The sequence below is a fragment of the Symphodus melops genome (assembly GCF_947650265.1).
Source record: "Symphodus melops genome assembly, chromosome: 15".
Classification (NCBI taxonomy): Eukaryota; Metazoa; Chordata; class Actinopteri; order Labriformes; family Labridae; genus Symphodus; species Symphodus melops.
The window spans coordinates 4,329,078-4,349,143 of NC_136705.1; the positions used below are offsets into that span (position 1 = coordinate 4,329,078).

The following is a 20,066-nucleotide window of genomic DNA, read 5'->3' on the forward strand; positions in this document are numbered from 1 at the left end:
TATCGAGACTGGATGGATGGAAATGTTTGGTGCATGATGAGTTTTTTGTTTTTTTAATGACAACTTAAAAGATGTATTGAAATGTTTATTGTTGTTTGTTTTCTTTGTGTTTGTTGTTGTTGTTGTTGTTTATATAGGCCTATTTTAATATTATCAACCATACGCTGTTATATTTGTGAAATTGTCTTTTTTTTAGTTTGGCTATCTTGTTATTCACCTAACAAACTTTTTTTTTTTTTTTTTTTTTACGAGAATAGCAAATGTTTGCCTTAAAGTTTGTTGGTTTTTTTTTAAGTCAGGTCAATAAAGTTTTGAGAAAAATTCGTTAGCATACTTTAATTAAGATAACATCAATTCATAGCTTACATTTCTGTGGCAATGTACTGCAGCTGAAAATCCCTCCTCTTCTCTCCCTTTCATAGTAAGTAAACTGCTGTTGTTCATTGTCTATCTTTCATCACTGAGATGCTAACATGTGAAGCAGTGGTGTAAAATACTTTGTAAAATGAGTACATTTGCATAAAGTAAGGACACAAGCTGCTAAGTTAGCTCCTTAGCAAACAAAAATCCCTCTGACAAGGACGGTTCATGCTAGTTTACATTTGGCTACCTCGTATTTAGAGAGCAATTAAAAAAAACAAAGGTACATTTACATTTCATTACATTTACAACATTTCCTGTTAACATTAAATAAAACCCAGGTGATCAATGTCGTCTAATGCTACTTTTATCAGGTACCTTAGCTAGCATTGCTGAAAGGGGAAGTTTACATTGTTAGCTTATTAGCAAGTTACAAATTGAACACTTTTACTGCTTTAATTTACTATTACTAACTTTAAACTATCTTGTATTGAGGGAGGTAATCCACATTAGGTATACTGGGGTTTTATGTGAAGTGTTGCAAATCAGTGAACATAATTTAACAGGAAAAAGTGACCTAAATGAATTTAATGCATTAAGTGTTTCATTGGAGCAGGACGACGTGTACATTATATTAAATGGTTATTTGTTTTTCTGTCCACAGAATAAGGGTAACCCTACATTTTGAAATGATTGCCATTTGTCTAGGACCAACTCACTATTCATTATGTTTTGATATTTTGCTGTCTAATTTTGGGAGGAATATTGTGTTTAGCCGGGGTCTTTGGTCCTGTGAAGGCCCCCTTTCTGTGCAGCATCAGGCCAGAGATCAGGGCCAGATGGGTTTTGGATACACAACCAGTCCAGTCAAAATATCTGTGCACAGGGTTGTTTAGTCAACAAGGTTTGAACAAAACAAAACAACAGTATAAACAGCTCAAATTCTCTAAAAACTCCAACTGGGATCATGTTTTATTTTTCTAGTGAATGTATGATATAAAGATAAAGTTAAGTTATTCCTTTTGCCTTCCACTTATATTGGGCTTAAATGCAAAATGCATGTTGAAAAGGAAATATCCAACTTTACTATTTTAAAGTTTGAGTTATATTTGTGAATTATTGAATAAAAATGACCAGTATCTTTTTCCTGGTAATGCCTATAAAGCAAAGACTAACTCCTAAAATTGCATGGATGTGTGTTCAAAACATTTCTTGTTAGTTTTTTAAATGTGGCAGTAAGAAACTATACTACCATTAAGTGGATTCTTCTTTGATTAACCCACTAGTGTTGGGCAGAAAGCCACTGTTTCAGTGTTGGAAAACAATGGCAGCGTCACATGAGATATGAATATTAATTTATGGTTTAGGTTGTGATTATTAACATTCAGGTTGTTAGATACACATTTAAGCCGATTCAAATAGCGTCACAGATATCAAAACAGCCTTGACTGGAAATCTGCAAATAATTGTATTTGTAAGGGAGTTTGTGGTCATTAAAGTTGCTGGGAAAGTCGTCTCTCAGACTGCAGTTTAGGCCACATTGTAGGCTATCAGCCTAGTCATTCAGTGAGCTGATCGACCGACCATCACAAGCAGAGAATGAAGGATGGATGAAGGAAGTGCTCATTTCTTGGAGATGAATTATTGATGTTTGCACCATAGAAACTGATTTGAAGAAGCAGATAAAGAAAACATTTTAATATATTTGTGCTTCAAAAATATAGTCTCGTATACCATCTGTGTTGCGTGGTATTGAGGAACCGGTCCTGTCCCACCACTTTGAATTAGGAAGGGGTTTTACGAGCTTGAAAATGTGGAACCTGAAACTTCCTCTAGGTTTCAAAAAAATGAAAGAACAAACACTTTTAGCTTGGTTTCGTTCTTAGGGCTTCCCAAATGAAAGTTGAACACACATAATATGTTGAAGCCTCGTTTGATCTGGTAGTCTACACTTTGTTAATGTGTTTGCATGCATGTATGAGACAGAGAGGGAGGGACAGAGAGAGAGAGAGAAGAAATGGAGGGAGGAGTGATTGTCAGTAAGTAGAAATAAGACAGAAGCTACCAAGTGTTTCTCTCAGCTGCAAGAGAAACTGCTTTATGTTGGTAAATATAAGAACACAACCCGTACGAGGCTTGTGTCACTCACACATCTCCTATACTCCACGAGAAGGAAGTTACAGAAACTACAGGTATCTGTCTTTTCAGGTGTGCTCGATCTTTTGTGATCATATCAGGAAGCCGGAACCCACGCGCACCTGTGAGCTGACGTCACACCCTGAAAGTACCTGCAGCAACTCGTCCAGCTGAGTTCACCTCAGTGACTGAAACCACCTCCAGGAGACGAGACAAAGGAGACGCCACGACGACATTTCGTGAAGGAATATATCTTTATCAAGTCTTTCATTGTGTGCTTTCACTCCGAGGAATATTTAAAAAAACATTTACAGACTGATGGGGACCGCTGGGTTTGCGGTTTTGGCCATTTTAATCATCGTTTCACAGGTGAGATTTCCTGTCGTCCTAACCCAACTGGATTTACAGCTTCCTTTAGTTCCTGACGTTGTCAAGAGTGTAACCTAAATATGACTGATATATAAAGTTTTAAGATGACTTATTAACGTCAAATTAAACAATACTTGTGCTTAGAGTTGGTACATATAAATGTATTTTACAAGTAATGAGGGGGTCACAATAAGCCAGTTAAGCTTTATTCATTCATTTATATAAAAAAACTACTTTGATTCGCCTCGCGACCTGCACGGGCACAGGTGAGGAAGGTTAACGTGTGTGTGTGGGGAGGGGGGGTCGTTTTAATGGCGAGACTTGAATTTAGATGAGAAGCCTTTTAGATTTTAAGGCTGGTCTGACATCACGAGATATGTAAGCGTATTGACTAAATTAACGTGAAAACATTTTTGTGTGGTGGCTTAAAGTCGCCATTTTGGTGTCTTCGTCCCCTCGCGGAGTTGTTGGGTCCACACGGGCCTCGCCCTGGTTACGTTGATGACGTCACCAGGTTAAACTCCAATTAAACATGTTTCGGTTTGATCGCTTACAAAAAAAATGCCATATATGGTGGTTACAACTTCTAAAATAACTTAAAATTCTTGGTCCTCATAATTGTTCAAGACAAAGACATTTTTTATTTTTTGTTTTGAATTTGTGTTTTGTGAGTATTAAATTAAAGCGTGTAGACTATTTAAATTTAGTTTAAATTTTTTTAAAGTTTTTCTAGAACTTGTTCTGAATGGCAAACTATAGTACAGATACTTCTGTTTTAATTTCAACATTTTGAATGTACTTACAACACATCAATCTCAATTCTTGACAAGTTGGATTTTTTTTCCCCTCATGAAGAAGTACAAGATTTTGGTTGCTGTACATCTTGGCCTAAGTAACAACATTTAAATGTAACATTTAATCTTCCTCCTGAATCTTTTTGCTTAGGCCCGGCCCTTTTACACTTGTATTGTGCTTGAGATAGGCTTATTCCACATTAAACATTAATGCCCTGAACTTGTATCATGGGTTTGCGGAATAAAATGTACGAAAGTACGATTCATTAAAAGACTGTTTTACTGTCATAGGCTTCAGCTGAAGAGACTGCTGAGGAGCCAACATGTGTGCCTGGGTTCATGTCAGATATGATGATTATCAAAGTGAACAGAAAACATCTGGGACAGGGCACGAGACTCGGCAGAGGTAAGAAATGTCTATTTTATGAAACCGTGTGCGGTTCATTTCTTTGGTTCTGTATGATTTCATTATTTTACGATGGTGCAAAAAATAAAACATTTACGTTATGGAGGAACCCGGATGGAAGGTTAAAGTCGAAGATGTCTCAGCTTTTTTTAATTAATTCAAGTACTCAGAGAAAATGAGCGTCTAATTTTCTCTTTCACTTTACTGAGAGGCGTGTTTGTTTTTTGTTGCGTGTTTGCATTTAACTTTGACTTTTATATAGATCAACTTCAGTTAGCAACTTTTTCAGTGCAGTGTCTTTCTTTTTTTTTTTCTTTGCAAACTGCATCAGCACAAACTCTATCTGGACTCTTTCTATTTTCTGGTCCAGGTGTTTGAGTGTTTTCCACGACTTATCATGGTTGATGCACACAGAGTTGAACTGTTTTTACACTGGCCTCTTGTTTGCTTTGTTTTAGTTTACTATAATTTGTCCCTGAGTGCAGCTTTCTTGCTATTTTGAAGTAAGAGTGAACTCGCAGTACAACTAGGATTTATCGGTTGCATTTGTAAACATTCAAAGTTGGCCCCTCCTCAGTCCAACGAAACCTGCAGTGTTTTCAAATCCGTCACTATGTTTATGGCCTGTGGCTGCACACCTGCATCCTAAAGGCTGACACCTACAAAACAAACATACAATGCAGGACTAGGAAGTTGGATAGATAGATAATTTATTATTCCCAAGGGAAATTCAAAAGGAAGCAGGAAATGGTATCCCCCAAAGATACAAAATCCAGCTCAGATCAGAGTTTGAATCTGGATCTGATCGTTTTTTTGGTTTGACCTCCCCTCAAAAAAGATTTATGATTTCACTTTTCCAATCCTCAGCCAATACTGATAGTATAGTAGTACAAGCAGTTGGACATGAACCCGAACTGTCTTTAAATTTGATTCTACTTTACTGTATTTGTAATACTGTAAAACTTTCTTCTGTCCCGTCACAGTGGGCTTCACTGACTGCACAGACATCTCAAGGTTCCTGTTCTACAGTGTGGACAACCGGTTCACAATTCAACGAGATGGCACATTGAAGGTCAGTTGAATTAACAATTTTTTTTCTTCTAATAGCTGTTTCTAAAGCATGTCTGTCCAAAAGCCTCTCATCCTTTGAGGTGAATACAAAGTTAAAATGTTTGTATGTTATGATCCTTTGGTTGCTAACTGGGGAAAGTGACTGGATTGGCATACATATTTTGATTAACAAAAGATACATCCAATATACTGATTATACAGTAGCTGCTAGGGATGTAACGATTAATCGTGAGGCAGTTAAAATCAATTCAGAGGTGTCAAGATTCACATCAGTACTCTGAAAAATGAATCCAGTAATATGGTGAGCATCAGCTGTACAGCAGAGGCAGTTGGTTGTAACAAGCAGGCTTTTTCATGGCAGCTGCAAAGTCAAACCACACTAACACACAGGGTCTTAGCCTCACTCGCCTAAATGAGTTTAAAAATTAAAGGAATATTTTTTTTTGCCATTTTTAGTAAAATAGATTGTGAGAGATCAATCTTTACACCCATTGTGAGAGAATCGTATCATGAATTGTATTGAGTTTAGTAAATCGTTACATCCTTAGTAGCTGCTGTTTAATTTTTCTTGAAATACACCACTTATTCAACTGAGCCCATCTAACATGTTGCAGACCATTAATTTGAACAGCTGTGGAGGACGTTATTAAATTGAAAACTTTTCTCAGAATTTGATTTTTTTTTTTTTTTCTCCAGTTGAAAAGACCAGTCATCCTTCATGAAGGGCACCTAGACATCCTAATAAAGCTCACAGACATGCGTGGTCACAAAATGACTGTTACTGTCAGGGTGGTGCACAGTGGGCATCACCATGAGCAACAGCATGGGCATCACCCTGAACAACGGCATGGGCATCACCATGAGCAACAGCATGGGCATCACCCTGGGCAACGGCATGGGCATCACCCTGGGCAACAGCATGGGCATCACCCTGAGCAACGCCATAGGGATCACCAAGAGCATCAAAGTGGGCATAAACATGGACAGTCTCATGAACATCATGGTCACCATCATGGGCATCACCCAGAGCATCAAAATGGGAGTCAACATGGACAACATCACAAGCATCAACCTGGGCATCGGCATGAGAACCAACACAATGTTGAGAAACACCATGGGGAAAAAAAACATCAAAATGAACAGCAGCAACTCCTTGAAGAGGCCCCTACAAATAACACAGAGGTAGGATTGATGGCTGTTTCATTTAATAAAGGCGTCTTGCTGTCTCATTGAACTTAATTAATGGAAAATATACACTGTTGGTTTAGTGTTAATGAAATTATGACTAGTTCCTACAGCAGGCAGATGTGTCAGTGCGACAGTGAAAGAGCTCTCACTGCGGAAGCCTGTTTTTCTTAAAGCAACACTGCCCCTCTATGGCTGTATATGTATATGAATCCTGTGTTAAGGAGGATGTTTTCAAGCAATATTCAGACGAGCGAAAGCTGCACGGCATAGTCTGTACATTTTTAAATAGTTTTCTCTTTTCACCTGAACAGTGCATCTCTAATTAAGAATGAGATTGCAGCTCCATACAATTTGTTAAATGTTAAGGCCTTATTTGTAAATGATCACATTTATTGTGTAGTTTAATGTGGCTTAAAGTATCATAAAAATGTTAAAAGCATTTAATTTATTTCTCCAAATATCAAAGAATTTATCTTCATTTAGATAATGAACATTTTTCTTGTTTTAAAGAAATATTATTTTTAAACTACTGTTATGGCACAAAAAACTGTAAAATGTTTGTGTGTATCATTTCAATTACGTTTTTTAGGCGGGACTTGAATGTTGATGTTCACTCCAGAGCTTTTAAAGCTGCAATAAACAGTTGTTTTTTTAGGTCAAATTGACTGTTCAAAAAACAACAGGACTGTCAAGGAAACTGTATTTTTAAGCACATATGACAGATTTTTACCACTGTAGGCAAACTGGCAAGATAAGTGTATCATGGCTAAATACTTCAGATTCAGCAGCCAATGAGACATGCTCATCTAGTCTATACTTGACTTTTCTGAATGTTAAAACTACTTACAGTTTAGTATTTGTTGGTTGAGCAGCAGAATAACATTGAAGATTGATAGTGGTTATCATGTAGTTTACCATCATAAGTGAAACTGTTGCAGTCTTGACCCCTTATTGATCAATATGTTTATGTGTTTCCCCCCAGGCTACAGCGGAACCACAAGTCCCTGTCCTACTTTTCCCCAAGTCCAGTAAAGGGCTGAGCAGGAGGAAGAGAGACTGGGTTATTCCTGAACTCAGTGTTGTAGAGAATAAAAGGGGAGACTATCCCCTCAAAGTGTCTCAAGTAAGAGCACCTAAAGCATCTTGTGATGGAGAATTTGTAACTGAATGGTATTTTAAAAATGTGTCGTCATTATTGTCATCCGGACTCTGCTTCTCCGTCGGTCCAACACACTTACATTATTGTAACTGCTGTTCTAGTCATCTTTTTGTAATATTTTCTTTTCAAATGTAAACAACGCAAAAAAAAGAAAAACTGTTTGAGATAGAAATGCACAATACTGATAGATGCATGACAGTACAACATGAAAAACAACTGTAAAACATGTAACATGTTTTACTCGGGTTCCTCGGGTTATTAGTTATTTTCTCTAACGGTAAACAGCTATTACAGAAAGCTAAAGTCTTGTAGACATTCATACATTTGGTCATCTGTCCCTTTACAGCCTGTTCAAGACATTACTGTTGTGCCATTATTACACCTATTTGTTCTGTATACGAGGGATGGAGTTTTAATGCTAATGCTAACAGTACATAATAGTCCCGTGTGTTGTGAATGGGACACACACTCCTGAATATACCGTTCAAAATCCGTGACTGGGTCAGCACTGGAGGGCAATGAAAGCGTTGTATGGTCCAGTGAAAAAAGACAAAGGCGGTGTAATGGAGGAGCCTCCTTAGGGTGCGTTTGTGGACTATCTGTATAAAAGGGGGTAACTTACGACTGCTGTGTTTTTTCTCAGATCCGTTCCAATGAGGATAAAGCAAAGAAGATCTTTTACAGCATCACTGGTCCAGGAGCTGATCAAGAACCTGTTGGGATTTTCTACATAGACCGTAAAAATGGTAATCTGTACGTGACAAAACCTCTGGACAGAGAGTTTAAAGACAAGTACAACGTAAGCAACGTTTCTGCCTCTAGTTTTAAAGAAATTATTCCTTCACTGTTCAGGATGAGTCTGCAGGTTATGGAAAATATCTGAACACTCAAGTCGCCCTGCTCTAGTGATGTAACTTGAAATATGGATTATATTTGCATGTGTAGCATTATGAATCAAATGTTTGTCTGTGTACAGTTTCAAGCGCATGCTGTGGCTGAGGGTTCAGGAATGGCAGAGGAGCCTATGGAAATTGTCGTAAATGTCATTGACCAGAACGACAACAGACCAGTTTTTAACAAAACCACCTTCATTGGAGAAGTTCCTGAAGCCTCCCCAATCGGTACTTTCATTGGATTTAATTTAAACTTGAGAAAATGTCTGTAAGCATAAAACGTACATTTAAACATTCACAGCGGGTATGAGTCAGTTCAGAATTTGTGATGTTGGCGTGTTTTTTTCTCATTTTGATGCTCCTTTCTAGTCATCCTGTTATCAGGGTTTCTAAACTTAGGTTATTTGAGTCAAATGTTAACTCTGCTATCATATTTTAGAATAAATACTTTAGAACAGGTAGCCCTTTGTAAGTGCTCATTGTCCTCTTGTGTTTCATGGAGTATAAAACATCTAAAGAGGACTTGTCAGCAGGATCGTATAACTTACACATCATAGTCAACACTCTGCTTTATTGAGAGAGGAGTTTGACCCTTTGCAGCATTTCTATGATGAGTCCGCTCTTTAAACTGGTGATCTGAATGAGATTTGTATTCAGTCTTTATGTTTTGCACTCAATCTTCGCTCCTTATTTCTCTCTTCCCAGATTTTGAAATCGTTCAAGTGGGGGCAACAGATAAGGATCAGCCATTGACCGACAATTCAGATCTCGGCTACCGCATTCTGGAGCAGGATCCAGAGATGCCCAATGAAGCCATGTTTTCCATCAATCCAAAGACTGGATGGATCAGAGTTAAGGAAAAGGGTTTAGACAGAGAGGTGAGGCTTTTTGCACACATTCACATCACACATTGCTTCCACACCAAACTGTTAAAAAAATCTGTCATTAAGATTTCCATTTTCTTTTTGGTTTTGTTCCATTTAACATGCATACATGCTTTCATATGAGCTCTGTTGTAGACCAAACAGCTCCAAGACTGACTGAAAGGTGATTGAGGTCGACTTCATGAAACACCATAACACTGTGTATTGGAATAGGATTACATTTTAACAACTATCATTTTTATTGAAAAAGTGGACTTTGTTAAATGTAAATGTGCAACCAATATCCTCAGTATAAAAAACTGAGACATACGCCTTCATAACTGAGTGCAGCCACCAAAACATGTTGGGCTTTTATGCCTTCATTGGAGAGGACAGTGGATAGAATCAAAAGATGTTGAGAGAGGTGGGATTGGCCGCCCACTTTAAGGACTACACAATAGCATCTGTACCTTTGGCACGCTAACTAACCTCTTGGCCACCAGCTCCCCTGCTGTGTAAGTTTATCCTTCTGATGTGTCAATTCCAAAAATGCCTCTGCTGTCACTTGGCAGATATTATGGTTGATGCCAAATGATTCCCTTTAAGCACAACTGGCTGGTTTCTGTTATGAATTTTTTATCAAGTCTAATTCTAAATCAACGGTTTGCAATGGAGCTGGAAGAAAGGACACATCTGCCCTCTGCTGGAGGCAGAACCAGCAGCTTTCATACTCTTGAAATGTCACCTTGATTAATTATTTTCCCACATGAGAAGTAGTGAGAATAATACATTTACAGAGTAACGACCGTGCTACTTTTTTTTTTTTATACAGTCTCAAAAGACCCAAACTTTAAACTTAGTCAAAGGCCATAACTTAGCAACAGGACTTGAAAAAGTGTTGTCACCTAACAGGATGCCCTTCTGATCCTAATTGTGAGAACATGGCTGTCTGCACTGTGATATAATTTCTCACAAACATGTTGAAATGTAACTCTCGTTTAGAGAGAATCTGCTACAACTAAATCTTCGAAATGTTGAGGCCCATCAGTTGGTTGTTTTAATGTCATTGTGTGTCTCTCCTTACAGAGATACCCAAAGTACACTCTGACGGTTCAAGTAGCCGACTTGATGGGAGAAGGCTTGACTGCTGAAGCAAAAGTTATCCTTACTGTCTCAGATAGCAACGACAATGCTCCAGTCTTCTCACAGTCCACGGTAAGTGCAACCTTTCTGTGATTGGAATCTAAACTGCCCAACACAATGAGTTTACATGTTTAGTATAGGTTGGTCTTTAGTCATTTAAACACTACATGCATGCAGGTTGTCTTATTGTTTCACTCGTGCCCCTTTAACACATCCCTTTCAATTTTCCAGTATATGGGATCAGTTCCAGAAAATAAAGCGGACGCACAGGTTGTTAAGTTAACGGTATCAGATGGTGATGAGCCACATTCCCCAGCCTGGAATGCCAAGTTCAAGATTGTTGATGGTGATCCTGGAGGATTGTTTACGATAAAAACAGGAACTGACAAACAAGAAGGAATAATTTCAACTGCCAAGGTAGGACCAGTCACAGTGTTTCAGTTATCCGACCTTCCTATCATGTATTGCTGTGTATTAAATATTATTACCCTTTTATGTAGATGGTTAGAGAACACGTTGTAGGTCATTAAACAAACGCTGCTGTATGTTTCCTTCCACCCAACCAGAGCCTTGACTTTGAGAAGATTGCCAAGCACACTCTGCTGGTTGAAGTGGAGAATGAGGTTCCTTTTGCCTTTCCGCTGACCACCGCCACCGCCACCGTGGTGGTCAATGTGCTGGATGTAAATGAAGCTCCCATCTTTGATCCAGTCGAAAAGATAGTGTCCAAACGGGAAGATCTTGCTAAGGACCTTGAAGTGGTGCAGTACACTGCTTTTGATCCAGACACTGCACGCAAACAGACAGTCAAGTAAGAGCAAACTGATGTCTAAATACATGTTACAAGTACAAAAAAGCGCTTGATTAAGAAACACAATAAGTAAAGTAAGATCCATTACAAGACTACAAGACCACTCTTATCTACAGAAACAGTAATGTCACCTCACAGAACACAGGAGTTGTAAGTCTACCCATGACTCTGGATTAGTATGTTTGTGTTGAATTGTATCTGAGGTAACCCTTGAGAACATCATCAATGATCAAGTCAAGCAAGAACACAATTACAAAACAGCCGAGACGGGCATCCCGTGTGTCCTGCCAGTTAAAAATATCAGAGTCTGGGAGCCTCCAAGTGGCTGTTGAAACATGAGATATGGGTCTTTATGTATAGAGAATAGGGATGGGTCATGATTTTTGAGTATTTGAAAAGTCATTCATTTATAAAAGATGGAAGTGTTTTTACTGCACCTGGTTGTTACACAGCATCACAACCAGACCAGGGCACCAAGCATTAAAAAAGTATTTTTGCCTTTCTTTTCTGATACTTTTCGCTTCAGTAATCCTAAATGTCAAGTAAGCCTTCCATTAAGACTCTTAACCCCCGAGCCAAAGAAATCAATTTAGTGAAATGTGTTGATCGTAAATTGTGACATTGAGTATTTTAGCTTTGACATCTTGCTGTGATTCTTGTTTTTACAGGTATAGAATAATTCAGGACCGTGCAGGGTGGCTGAATGTGAACAAAGACAATGGAATGATCACGGTTAAAAACTTAATGGATAGAGAGTCCTCCTTTGTTACGGATGGAAAATACGAAGCAATCATCGGTGCTTATGACAATGGTAGGTCTGATTTGCTCAATGGGCTCTTATCATACACCACTGCTTTTAGTTTTTCTGGAGCTAGGTGTATTTTTCTCTCCTAATTTTGTTTTTGTCACCTAACCAGATGACATCCCAGCAACTGGAACGGGTACTCTTATTATCCAGCTCCAAGATGTCAATGACAATGCACCTACGATTACTGAACGCACAATCAAGGTATGTTCCACTTTTCCAAATAGTTAAACATGAGTGAGTGTGGCAGGGGATTTTTAAATACACATTTTTGTATGCAGAACTTGTATTCTGTGAGAAATTAAACTTCATTTTCAAGATGTGATGACTTAAATGCCAGATAAGTAATAAAATACTGTTCTCATCTGAGGTCAAATAGTGTAAAAGCTTCTGCAAAAACATGAGCTGCAGACAAAATTTCTGGAAGTTGACATTGTGTTTTCACAGATTTGCAACAAGAAATCAGCTCCCCAGCTGTTGTCGGTGACTGATAAAGATGGACCCGGCTTTACTGCTCCTTATTCCGTCTTCATAGAAGACATGATGACAAAGACCAACTGGACTGCGAGGATGAATGCATCTAGTGAGTCATCTTTTGATACATGACTGAAAGTGAAACCTTTGTTGCTTATAGCCCATCTAATGAATGGACAAAGGAGAATTTATTCAGTCCTTATTTTATGAAATTAAGGTCCCTAAAGGCCTTAAAAAGCTGATGTTTGATGTTTTTGACAGATGCCAAGCAAGGTAAGCTTCAAAAACATAAACAAAGGTTCAGGTAACACATCAAAGGTTCTTCAGTTGAGTGACAGACAAAGATTTTCCTGAGATTCAAATGACTAGTGTGTGTTATGGAGGTGTTATGTGGATGGAGACCTAGGACATAGCTTAAGAAGAAAAAACTCAATTTAAAGCATTTAAAAATAAGCTTATTTCAGTCAAGGTGTGCTTTAATGATTTATGGAATAAATATGTACATACATTTTTCAAATGAATGATTCCGTTTTTTTTTCTTGCAGAAACCGGCATCATCCTGAATCTAGCCAAGGAGTTGCCCAGTGGAGAGTACACTGTTGTGCTAAGGGTTGCTGACACCGAGGGCCTGCAGCAAGACAGCACATTGCAGGCTATAGTGTGTGACTGCTCTGGGGAAGAATTGTCTTGCAAACGCATATTGACATCAGGTGGTAACCTGCCTTTAATCCTGGGAATACTGGGAGGCATCCTGTTGCTGCTCAGTAAGTTGTAGCTTGTGATCACCTGTAAGATATTAAGTAGGTCCCAAGGGAAACCCAACCTTAAGCTGCTATTTCAGTGCAGTCAACTCATGTGTGTGTGTGTGTGTTTTGAATTCACCTTTTTTTTTTTTTGTGTTTTCAGTGCTGCTCTTGCTGCTGCTGTTGTTTGCCAGACGCAGAAAAGGAGTGAAGAAAGAGCCTCTGCTGGAGAATGAAGATGTCAGAGATAACATCTATTACTATGATGAGGAGGGAGGTGGAGAGGATGATCAGGTATATCAAGACTTCAGACTGATTTCCTTTTGATGGGGAACGATTCAATCTACATCACTCTGTTAATAAAAAGAGAGAAGGCAGTTTTTTATGGACACTTTCAAAAACATCGGCCATAAACAAGAGTCAGGAATGCTCGAGGCACCACTCAGTCATGGCCGAGCAGTGCAGTTGGTTAAGTACTGAAGGTAGTGCGATCCAGCCAGACAAATAACGGTAGATAATCAGGTTGAAAAAAGTATCTCACTCTTTAAGGCTCCTGTCAGCAGGTGTTATCCTGTAATGGATTAAACTGAATTTGAAATTGATGCTTCTATTACCGTAGCTTCCATAAGACGATCATTGCTTCATTCTTTCAGCAGAAAATGGTAATGTTGTTTTTCCGTGTCTGAAACCACTGGTGCAGGGTAGGTGTCAAGCAAAGTGGTCACCAGCAGGCTGCAGAATCAGTTTTTGTTTGTTTTTATAGACGATAGCATAATTTTTTTTTTATTAAATAAAATGTTATGTAAAGGAAACAAATCAGCAAAAACTCAAGTACTGCTCTGTGGCCAAATCAAATATACCGCTCCTTACAAGAGCTGTAATAATACTGTAATAAAAAGTTTTTAAATGTAGTTGCCACACTTTGATCAGACCCATTTTACTCATCAGATGAAGTTTCAGCTACTACAGCCTGTTTCATATTTGAACCTAGAAGGCAATCAGACCCATAGACGTGACAGTCAAAAACAGCAGAATTCCCCTTTCGGTAGGAATCTACAGTGTATGTTCAGGAAAAGTACTTCAGTAAATGTAATCAGTCATTTCACTTTGAGTATTGATCATAGTTTTTGTTTGATCAGTTATTATTGTAGAAGTGCAGAGAGGTAGTAGGTGTTCAAAAAAAGATGAAAACCCTGACTTGTTTCTTCAACAGGACTTTGATCTGAGTGTTCTCCACCGCGGTCTGGACAACCGGCCTGAGGTGTTCAGGAACGATGTGATACCAAACTTCATGCCAGCTCCTCAGTACCGACCACGCCCTGCCAACCCAGAGGAAATTGGCAACTTCATTGATGATGTGAGTAAAAGAATAAAGAGTTCTTACAGAGTATGATCAACCCTGTGTCATCACGTTATTTCAAGTTTTATGCAAAAGTGTCTTTACATAATTCTGTATTTTGGTCAGCTATGGCTATGAAGTGACTGAATTAAAAGTTCTTTATTGTCTTTCATGGTTGTAAGTTTGATGTTACATCCTCCCAGTATTAAATGTTCAGTAACATTAAAACACTGGCTCTGCATCTCTTTCAGAACCTGAAGGCGGCTGACAATGACCCAACCGCGCCGCCCTATGACTCCCTGCTGGTGTTTGACTACGAAGGAGGTGGCTCTGATGCAGGCAGCCTCTCATCTCTGAACTCGTCGAACAGCGGAGACCAGGACTACGACTGTCTCGATGAATGGGGACCGCGCTTCAAGAAGTTGGCCGACATGTACGGCGGAGGAGAAGACGACGACATGCTGTAAATCTTTCCAAGAACAACATGGAAGGGTGGATGCACATATGGCTGTGTGAATGTTAGTGACGTAGGCATGAACTGATAAATGGATGCATCCCTGGGAAACTACCAGACGTCAGTAGGCCTGCACATGTTTTTGTTCAGTGTGAGGATTGTGTCTCAGTTAAGTCCTATTTGCAGTGAACTGCTCAGAAGCCGATGAGTTTTTCTTTTTCCCCCCACATGAATTGCTCGGGTACTCCAGTTGGACTTCTAGGCTGAAGTCTCCTGGTACTTCTGTTAACTTCTCTTCTTTGAGTTCTGGAGTCACGTCATCTGTCTTAATGTTGGTTTAAAGAGTTCCCAGTGATATTTCAGTCTACGTTGTCTTCCTGGGTGAAACAGGACACACAAACGGATGTTTGCAGTTGCACTGGGTAATGCTTGTGTGATTCCGGCAATGTATGGTACTTTACATTTGTTTTTTGTTTTCTTTGTGGAGATTGTACTACTGCTTAAATTTAATGTCATAGTTGTTTTTGTTTTTTTGAGAAATGAAATGACAAGTGATTTAAAATAAAAATCCATGTAGCCAGCCAGTGCCACATTGCCTCTAAGGGTGTGGTCAATGAGTTATAAATACATGCTTTTTTAAAAAAAAAAATGTTTAACTGTCTTCTCAGCTGACATCTTCATCTTCTCCAGATTATGTCAAACACTTTCTGCAGTTGCCTCTGAAGGTACTTTATGACATGCTTTGTTCATTTTGAATTTTTTATAAAGTTATCTTATATAAATATGTACTGGTGTGTTTTTTTTATATATCATGCAATTTGTTAAACAAATAAAATAGTCCTGTAAGCTAAGATCACACTAACTGAGACTAAGCCACACCCGAGTCCAGAACAAGACCCAGACTGAGAGCATGACAATTAGAAAACAAGACTGTGTAATTTTTACAAGACTGTAAAAATTACAAAAAAAAGTCTGAACTCTTCAGGAGAGATGACCAGTATTCTTTTTTTTTTTTTTTTAAATCACATTGTATAAAGGAAATATTTAAGCGTGAACAATTAGTTTAACTGTGCGATTAGACTCATGATCTCAACAAACTGGCGGTCAGGAGAACATATCTTTATAATATGACAGCACCAGAATAATTGGCCGGCAGAGGTCATGGCAGAATCTAGTTGTTTATTACTTTAATAGTAAATGTGCCAAATATGCAGCTCACCAAAGCAGGAAGTGGAAAACAGGGAATAATAAAGTTGAGTAAATGAGAGTGAGAATATATACGGACATCCTGCTTGAGGAGCTCCATTTAGTGTTTTACCAATCAGAGATCCTGACAGAGTATTGTGAACTTTAAAATCCTCTCTACTTTGTATAACTGGACAGAGATCTGTTGACCCTATTCAGACCCCCTGACCCCTAATGCCATTTAAAGAGGGGTACTGTCAGCTTAGAAAAGGCAGTCACGCAGAATAAGGTCCTTTTGATTTTCAGGAGTGGCTCAGCCTGTTGGGACTTGCTGGTTCAAGTGGAACACGTTTATAATTGGTCTGGTGTGCTGGAGAGGTGCTGGGACTCTTCCTGTGTGCTTCTGGGGTACCATTGAGCAAGGCACTGTAAACTGGACAGCAAGAGCTCTCCTTCGTGTGCTCCATTAGTGCATGTCCATGTCCTGTCTGTGCATGTGTGCAGCATGACCTTAATAAAGTGTATTCAATATTTTGAAAGCAATTGCTGTAGGATTTAAGCCTTCAGGTTTCTCTTTTGGTTGGTCACCTGTATCTGTCTGGGCTGAGAACAGGTGATGACATATGATTCCTTTTCATAACACATTTATTTATTGGCATATTCCCTGAATGACAGAAAATGTGATCATGTTGATACTACACTCACTTACTGCACACTATTTCCCTCCTGTTTGTTGCCGGCATTTCTTCCACATGTATAACTTTACTCCATGTAAGACAGAGTCAGGGTTTGTCCTGAAGGGGGTGCTACAGGAGCGGCCATGTGAAATGAAAAGAAAGCAGGGTCAATCTGAGGTGAGGATCAGTGAGTTCCAAGATTTTTCTCTGTCTTCTTGTGAGATGCTAGTGCTATATGCTGCTGTAAGCACATCGTCTCAGTCCTGACCAAAATATTCCTACCTGAAGCAGACTGTAACACACATGAAGTAGTTTATAAGACTATATTAAATACTTCTCTCATCATGAGAATAACAGTGTTCCTCCATTGTTTCAGATTTAGTTGCTTTCTTCAGACTTTAACCGATATGTGATTATTCGATTTACTGTTAAAATAAAAATTGTGTCTAAATTGGTAATATTGTTCAATAAAATGTCACTTCTAAAGTAACCAAACAGAGCGTCTTAGAGCAAGCAGCTGCCTGTTGAAACACAGCCCATATACTTGAATTCAATATAAATTCCATCTCAGAACAAAGGTTAGGCAATCATAGCTTGTGATTTTTGGGTGGCCACTGGGCTTGCCAAATAAGATTTTTAGGAGGCCTCTGCACCTCTGCATTTTTTTTTAAATCCATGCCATTCACCTGTAGACTGTATCCATTGATGGGAGCTGTGGGTCTGCTCAGTAATTAGACTAAACATTACTTATTATCTTTTTAAGATATTATGACTGTACTGCGTTTTGGGGACACAACAATATAAATCATCATGTTTAAATCATGCAATGTTAAAGACTTTTCTTCTTTCTTTAAAGTGATTTTAAAGCCCGGTGCAAACTGTGATCGCATGAAAAGTTCCATTGAGGATTTCTTATTTATTCTTAATTATTTTATACCTAATCTATGCCCTTGGGGAATTTCAGGTTATCACTGAGGGTGCCACTAAGACACCAAGGCCTGAAACTTGAAACAACAACCCTACAAGCCAAGTCCAGACAGACTGAGGCTTTGTTTCAGTGGAGATCTCCACCCTCTTGTCAGCTCTCCACATCACACCCATCTGCTGCGACTGTCTCTTCATGTCAGAGTCAACTGATGTTAACTTTAAACTTTAATGTATTACTCTGAACTCTCTCATCAATATCTCTTACTACAACATTTGTGGTAGCACATTAATATAACACACAAGCAAAGAGCTTTACCACACCTTATCTCTTAGCTGAGCTTTTTTTAAGGATAACAATGGTCAGTGTCCTGCATCTTCTCTGGACCTCAGAGGCAGGTTATTTCTTGTATGACTGTAAAGTAGAATGCAATCATGTGAGATGTATTTCTCTCATTTACTGCACACGGATGATTGTTTTACACTCTGTCTTCGGGGACAGTGTAAAAAGACATTCAGTAAAAAATAAACACAATGTTTTGCAGAATTAGCTTTCAGCTCAAAATAAACTTTATTTGTTATCTACCAGTGTTACATGGTGCTTTAGAAAAAACTACTCAGAAACATGGCAAAATATGTTTTGTAAATGTAAATGCTCAAAGTTGAGCTGTTAATACTTCCCAACTCAGAAACTTGGACCATTCAATGAGCACATGAATGCAGCATTAGTGTCAATAAATAAATAATTATTTAAACCTCTATTTAAACCTTTATTTAAACCTCAATAAACACTTAAAATGGCTCTTAACTTTATACCTTACTTTGTTGAATCATCCAAAATCAATGCTCCTTATGGCTACCCTGCAAAGAAGGCAAGGCTATAGGTGACCTCACAATACGAGTCAGTCCATCATATGCTGAGCCCCTCTCCTTATCTCTGTGACCTCTTCCTGCAGAGATCACTTGCACACTGTCCTGTTGAGACATTCTGTTCTTCAACTCCGCTCCATCTGAAGCTCTGTCTGTGCTGAGGTCTAGAGAGGACATAAGAACGCCAGCTAAACAAACTTTTAATTTGGCATCAATACTGGATCCAGTAGTTTCTAAAGAGAAAAGCTTAAAACGAGGCAAAGTTGCAGGAGGAGCCTCAGGTTTACTTTGAGCCCTCAGAGGTGTTGCAAGAGTTGCCTGTCCATACTTGTTACCTAAAACAGAAGAAGCACATAATGCAGAGGAAACAACCACTTCAGAATAACTATCAGAATAAACAGAGCAACTGAGAACCTTTACCTCAGTGAGCTTCTCTTCCACAGTATCTTTAATTTCTTTTCTTTTTTTCAACCATACTCAACCAAACATTTTAAAGTGTGCTGCAATACACAACAAGTCAACTTTACAACATAATTCAACCTCGTCAATGAAAGGATCATCAATGAAGTCTTGAATGAAGTTGAGAGGCATTTTTTCATCAAAAACAACCACTACAATGACTTATCAACTTTGATTGTCTTGCAGCTCAGGAATTAAAATATCCCGGATGAGCCCCCATTTTACATCCCTGCAACCTGCAGAGTTGTAAGTGACAATCAAAGAAAATTACAAGTCCAAAGAATAGTTGAAATCAAAAGAAACTATTTATTTCAACAAAACAAACTGAGAGAAACACAAGGAGTGGGTGAGAATTGGACTATGTGGTTGTGCCAAATAAATAAACTCTTTAAAACAAACAGGACCTACTTAGTCTCCTATCTAAGGAAACAGAAATAAAAAAAACACCTAAAAACCACCTGAACTCTGGCCATGTGTTTCGTACACTCAGGTGAAGAGAGGGGCTGAACTGTCAACTGATAGCCACCTTGTGGTGAATTAGATGCGCTGGCGGGGGAGAAAGCTGGTCAGACTCGACAGCAGAACCTTCTGTTAGGTCTTCAACTCCCACCTCCGGGAGAGCCTCCCACAGATCCTAGTGGACCATGTTCTTCACTTCCATTGTCAAAGCTGTTGCTCTGAGTTCTGTGGGCGTGCCACAGTCCGGGCTGTTGTGGAGGCAAAAACTCGGGCCTGGGGGGAGTTTGGAGGGGTCATGGAGGAAATTCTGGCAAACTGTCTGCTGCCTTAGGAGGGGGAAGCAGTGCTTTACCGACACTGTTTATGGTGAAGGTGGTGAGCTGCTCACCTCGACTGGGGATGTAGTTGGGCGGTGGAAGGAGTTCTTCAAGGATCTCCTCAATCTCACCATCACGTCTTCCACTGTAGAAGCAGAGGCTGAGTC

The 20,066-nt window shown here is 39.0% G+C and overlaps 1 protein-coding gene across 1 annotated transcript; it reads left to right on the forward strand.

The window, feature by feature from the left end:
* Window positions 1-320: 320 nt before the first annotated feature.
* On the forward strand, window positions 321-15,794 carry LOC306836356 (B-cadherin-like). Its single transcript, XM_079363375.1, has 19 exons — window positions 321-421; window positions 2,569-2,865; window positions 3,951-4,065; window positions 5,049-5,137; window positions 5,833-6,318; window positions 7,307-7,447; window positions 8,127-8,282; window positions 8,460-8,604; window positions 9,082-9,254; window positions 10,326-10,454; window positions 10,614-10,799; window positions 10,949-11,193; window positions 11,862-12,004; window positions 12,111-12,202; window positions 12,446-12,581; window positions 13,018-13,236; window positions 13,379-13,509; window positions 14,429-14,572; window positions 14,806-15,794. The coding sequence occupies exons 2-19, from the start codon at window positions 2,815-2,817 to the stop codon at window positions 15,019-15,021; spliced, it is 2,997 nt and encodes a 998-aa protein (XP_079219501.1). The 5' UTR covers window positions 321-421; window positions 2,569-2,814; the 3' UTR covers window positions 15,022-15,794.
* Window positions 15,795-20,066: the final 4,272 nt, after the last annotated feature.